General features: G+C 36.4%; 1 protein-coding gene across 1 annotated transcript in view; it reads right to left on the bottom strand.

The window, feature by feature from the left end:
* LOC107575420 (NACHT, LRR and PYD domains-containing protein 12-like) overlaps nt 1-4,545 on the bottom strand; it is a gene marked incomplete at its 3' end in the record, with an annotated part of 25,565 nt that overhangs the window by 15,662 nt on the left and 5,358 nt on the right. Inside the window, exons 2-3 of the mRNA XM_016261798.1 lie at nt 2,851-3,122; nt 2,720-2,770 (exon numbers count right to left, since the gene is read on the bottom strand). Of these exons, the coding sequence (XP_016117284.1) occupies nt 2,720-2,770; nt 2,851-3,106 (307 nt within the window). The remainder of the gene's footprint in view (nt 1-2,719; nt 2,771-2,850; nt 3,123-4,545) is intronic.

Here is a 4,545-nt window from a genome sequence, read left to right as displayed (position 1 = left end):
TTGGCCACAATAGGGTATATGTCGAACATCACCTGACCAAACCCGGAAAACAGGTCTCAGCCGTATTAAATAATAGCGATATCTATGGACTTTTAAGATAATCAGTTAAACTAGCTAGCTATTTTTATTGTTGAAGTTTTATTCAATTTTTATATCCAAATGTTAGAGTAAACATTTTATGAATAAAAATAGAAAACTTTTAGATATCAGTCCGCATATGTGATGGACATTGGTTATGATAATCTTTGGTATCTACTCTGAAGGCATCTTGAGTAAAACTGCTTCATATTTAACGAAGCATATGCAAAGCGCTTGAACCAGAAGCGACAAGACCCAGTTAAAAGAATACGGAAGTCTGGCGCATAACCACTATTATTGACACCCTTTAATTCAATACTTTTTGAAACCTCCATTTGCCAATATGACAGCTCTGAATCTCTCCTATAATACCTGATGATTTTGGAGAACACCTGACCAGAGATCAGAGACCATTCCTTCATCCAGTTTCACTCTAGACTCTTCAGTTTCCCATGTCCGTGTTCATTCACTCCCCACACTCATTTTCTTCAGGGTTCAGGTCAGGGAACTGGAATGGTCATGGCAGAACATTCATTTTTGTTTTCAATTGTTTTACTTCAATGAAAGGTTAGGTTTGTGTGAATTTTTTAAGTAAAAGATCAAAAGATTTTCACAGGCTTCCTGGTTCATACAAAATGAAATGATACTCTAAATAAGAAAATAACACTGGCAGAAGGTAGCAGTGTTTTTATGAGTCATTGATTCATTTGATTTGTTCAAACAGACAATTCATTCAGGAATGACATAAAGGGGCATTTTTTACAACAATATTTAATTTTATGGCATAACTGCATTAATGGAGTTGTTGCCCTGCATCATATTTGTCAACAGTCAACTGTATGAAATATAAGATGACAAACAGGTCTGAAGCAGGGCCAGAATATTTACTGTTAAAATATTTTAATTGCGTTATTTTCCATAACTAATTAAGTTAACACGTTAAACTGATAGCCTTAATATATAGGAAGTCAAAATTAGAGAACAATTTATGAACACTTAATTTTTTCAGAAATCATGAAAAAATTATTGTCTTCACCGTACAAAATTTGAAGGAATTTTAGTTGAGGCTATACCATACTTGTAGAACAGTGTTTTACAAAATAGCCAAGGCACCTCAACAAAAACCCTTTATTTTGTGGAAAACAAAAATCTAAATTAACACAGTGATCAAAATTAAGAGAACAGCAGTGATTGTAGCATGAAGAAGGATAACTAACATTTCTGAAGGTTACCGCAGTCAGAAATTAGTAGGAAGTGCACAGGCTCTTGATTTGAATGACTTCAGCACATCTGCGGCCACAGGAGACCACTAATTTCTCACACTGCTCTGCTGTTATCTTGGTCCACTCTTCTTCCACAGTTTGGTGACTGCAGTGGGTTTCTTAGCCATTACTTTGTCACCAAAGATTTTCCAGAGACTTCAGTAGGGCTTAGATCAGGACTCTGGGCTGGCTATTTCATTATTTCAATTTTTAAGCTTCAAGGAACTGCTTTACCTGTTTTGCAGTGTGAAGGGAGCATTGTCCTGCATAAGGCTGATTGGCTCTGCCATGTTGCTGTATAAGAGGCTCAACTCCTGTTCCCCTAAACGTTCCCCAAACCATGACTCTTCTTCCTCCACCTTTCACTGACTCTCATCACTAAAGTGAACTTGGACCAGTTCTCCTCTCTCCACACAACATGCTCCTCAGCAAAGGTGAGCCTAGTTTTAATATTCTTTCTGCTGATGAGAGGCTTGGTCACTGCAGAGTGGGCGTTCAGTCCGAATTCCCTTAAACGTGCCGAGACAGATCCTTACCCTGGTTCAGTGGTTCTGTCTTTCATGGGTGACCAGCCTTTTTGGGGGACTTGAATGAATTAGTGTCATTAGAAAAGATGCAATATTCTAGAAATCACAGATTTATAACGACCAGCTTCTCTTGCAATGACTGAAAGGGTTATCCTCTTTGCCTTCATCTGGACAACATGCTGTCGGAGGGTTTCAGTCATTTTAGAATGGCTCACCATCTCGCAATCTCAGTGAAAATTGGAGGAATGCTGCCAGTTAAATAGGGTTTGTCATATAATTAAAGAAATTAGCACCAGGCTCCAGATTAACACCAATAATTTGAAGGTATCTGTAAGTGTTCTCTAATTTTCATCAGTGTTCTATTTCAAATATTTCATTTAGGTTTTTATTCTGTGCTTCAGAATATATTTAACTCATGAAATATGCTTAAGAAACTGTGCTTTCACTCTTGTTAGGATAACTTCAAACAGGACTAAGCAGTGACTTTCAAATTTAGGAAATTGTAGGTTGTTCTCTAATTTTGATCTCCACTGTATACCACTCTATATGAGGTGTAATGGCAGTCATTTCCATCTTCAGGGGTCATATGGACCGTAGGGATGTTGAAAAGTCAGTGGTGCTCTCTGAATTGGTCTGCTGGGGCAGTACAGGACCCCTCACACTTAACCTCAGTCCTGATCTCATTAATATATCCCAAACCTTGACCTGTCCAACATTATTACTAAACCTCAGCAGTATATAGACTTAAAAACATTAATAATCTAATGCTAATGTGATTTATAAAGTAACTTTGTGCAGGGTCTAGAATGAAACCAACATATGATTTTACTGTTGCAGCATTTATTTCTGCACCTGTTTCAGTATTCAGATCAGATCCAGTCTGAGCACAGCTGATGATCTTGACTGGAAAAGAGAAAAAGAGATTTATCACTTTTTTTCTTTTACATTATAGGTTTGACATTACAATATTTTGTCTTTATTACCTTCCTTGTGTTTGTTCTCTAACTGTTCAGCAAGATTGTTCTGGTTAATCTTTTTCAGGATATCCAGTGTGATCTTCACAGCTCCTTCTGGTCCAAAACGATCCAGCATCTGATCCACTGTGTCTGTTGCATTAGCCTTCTCCAGTACAGAAGCCGGAATAGGTCCATCTTCTCTTAAGAAGCTCTTAAATCTCTTCAAATGTTCTTCTTCCAGCTCATCCAGTGTGTCATAAAGCAGTTGTTTAATGGATGCCATCGTCCTTCACTGACTGCTGTTAGAAATGAAGAAAATGCTTTACAGTACAGTAGGTCCACTCTTACTGGCCACTTACAAAACAGGCCTGAAACTTTTTTTTTTTCTCATGCTGAAGTTTCATAAAATGAAAACCACCAACCTCAGGAGATAATTATTAGTTTGAGTATTATTTCCTCCAGACCATATGAAATTTCACAATTTGAATGACTATTAATGTCCTTCTGTTAAATCCATAAAACAGAGATATTATTAATTTGACCAAAAACCTCTAAGCATAAGAAGTAGTAGTTTTATTTAATTTTTTTATTTATAGCACCTTTCCATAGCTCAAGGTCGCTTTACATTTCAACTTACGGGGAAAAACATGAAAGACATTAGAATGCAATATGCATCTAGAAGGCTGTATTTTAATTTCTATAAGGATGTCCTACATAAAAAGCCAGAAATAATGTGGCTCACTGGATTATTGATGATACCTAGAATGTCAAAGTCCACATTATATTTGTTTATTTAGCAGATGCTTTTATCCAAAAAGGATCAACACAAGCTTTTGTTTGCAGCCTTTGATACAGGAGATTATGATTATGATTAATGAATTTTATAAAAAGACATGTAGTTGGGTTTTAGGGACCTGTGGTGAAGTGGTTTTACTCTTAGCTTTAAGAAAATAAAATTTTCTGTTAATGTAGGAAGTTTTACCGCCGCAGGTACTGCGCATCTGCAAAATGCATGTGCAGCTTTTGATCTGTAAGTGGCGCTTTATCTACAGACTTTAACAAGTTATCATTCTGTCTATGAATGAATCACTGGCTCTGTGTCTGCTTGATCATTCACCCAGAATTTTTATGAGTAGCAAGTAACTTATTGCATTATCAGTGGGCTAGATTTGACATATTGGGCATACAAAAAGATAGAATATGTGCATATTTAAAAAAATAAATAATATTTGCAAATAGTTTAAATTGATTACTTCCCAACTAGAATCAGACCTAGCATTACACCTTCAACATTCTATTTTTTTAACGTACTTTATAAAAATTAATTGGTCCCCCCAATGTTCAAAACATGATTAAAGCCTTGCTGTATTGGACAACTTTAGTATTACAGCCTTTATCTGTAAGTTGAAATGGCCTCCAAGCATCAGAAATGAATGAAACTAAGCATGTTTGCTCAAAATGACGGCTTCTCCATATGTAAAAACAAGGTATTGGGAGATACGAGTGTCTGTATTACTTACTATTGGAGAAAGTGTAACGGTCGGCTTGGATCATGTGTGCCTTCATAACCAATCACATTACAGCCAACATTACATTGAACTTCAATCAGAGTTGTGCGACACTCAATCGCCGTTTATGAATACCATAGGAATGAATGAGAAATACCGTAAGCTGAATCCCACCAGTCACAAAAAGTCTTCTCTTATAAAACGGCAATTTTTT

This window comes from Sinocyclocheilus grahami, unplaced genomic scaffold, assembly GCF_001515645.1.
Source record: "Sinocyclocheilus grahami isolate Dianchi unplaced genomic scaffold, SAMN03320097.WGS_v1.1 scaffold2627.1, whole genome shotgun sequence".
Classification (NCBI taxonomy): domain Eukaryota; kingdom Metazoa; phylum Chordata; class Actinopteri; order Cypriniformes; family Cyprinidae; genus Sinocyclocheilus; species Sinocyclocheilus grahami.
This window is presented reverse-complemented; position numbering and strand designations above follow the sequence as displayed.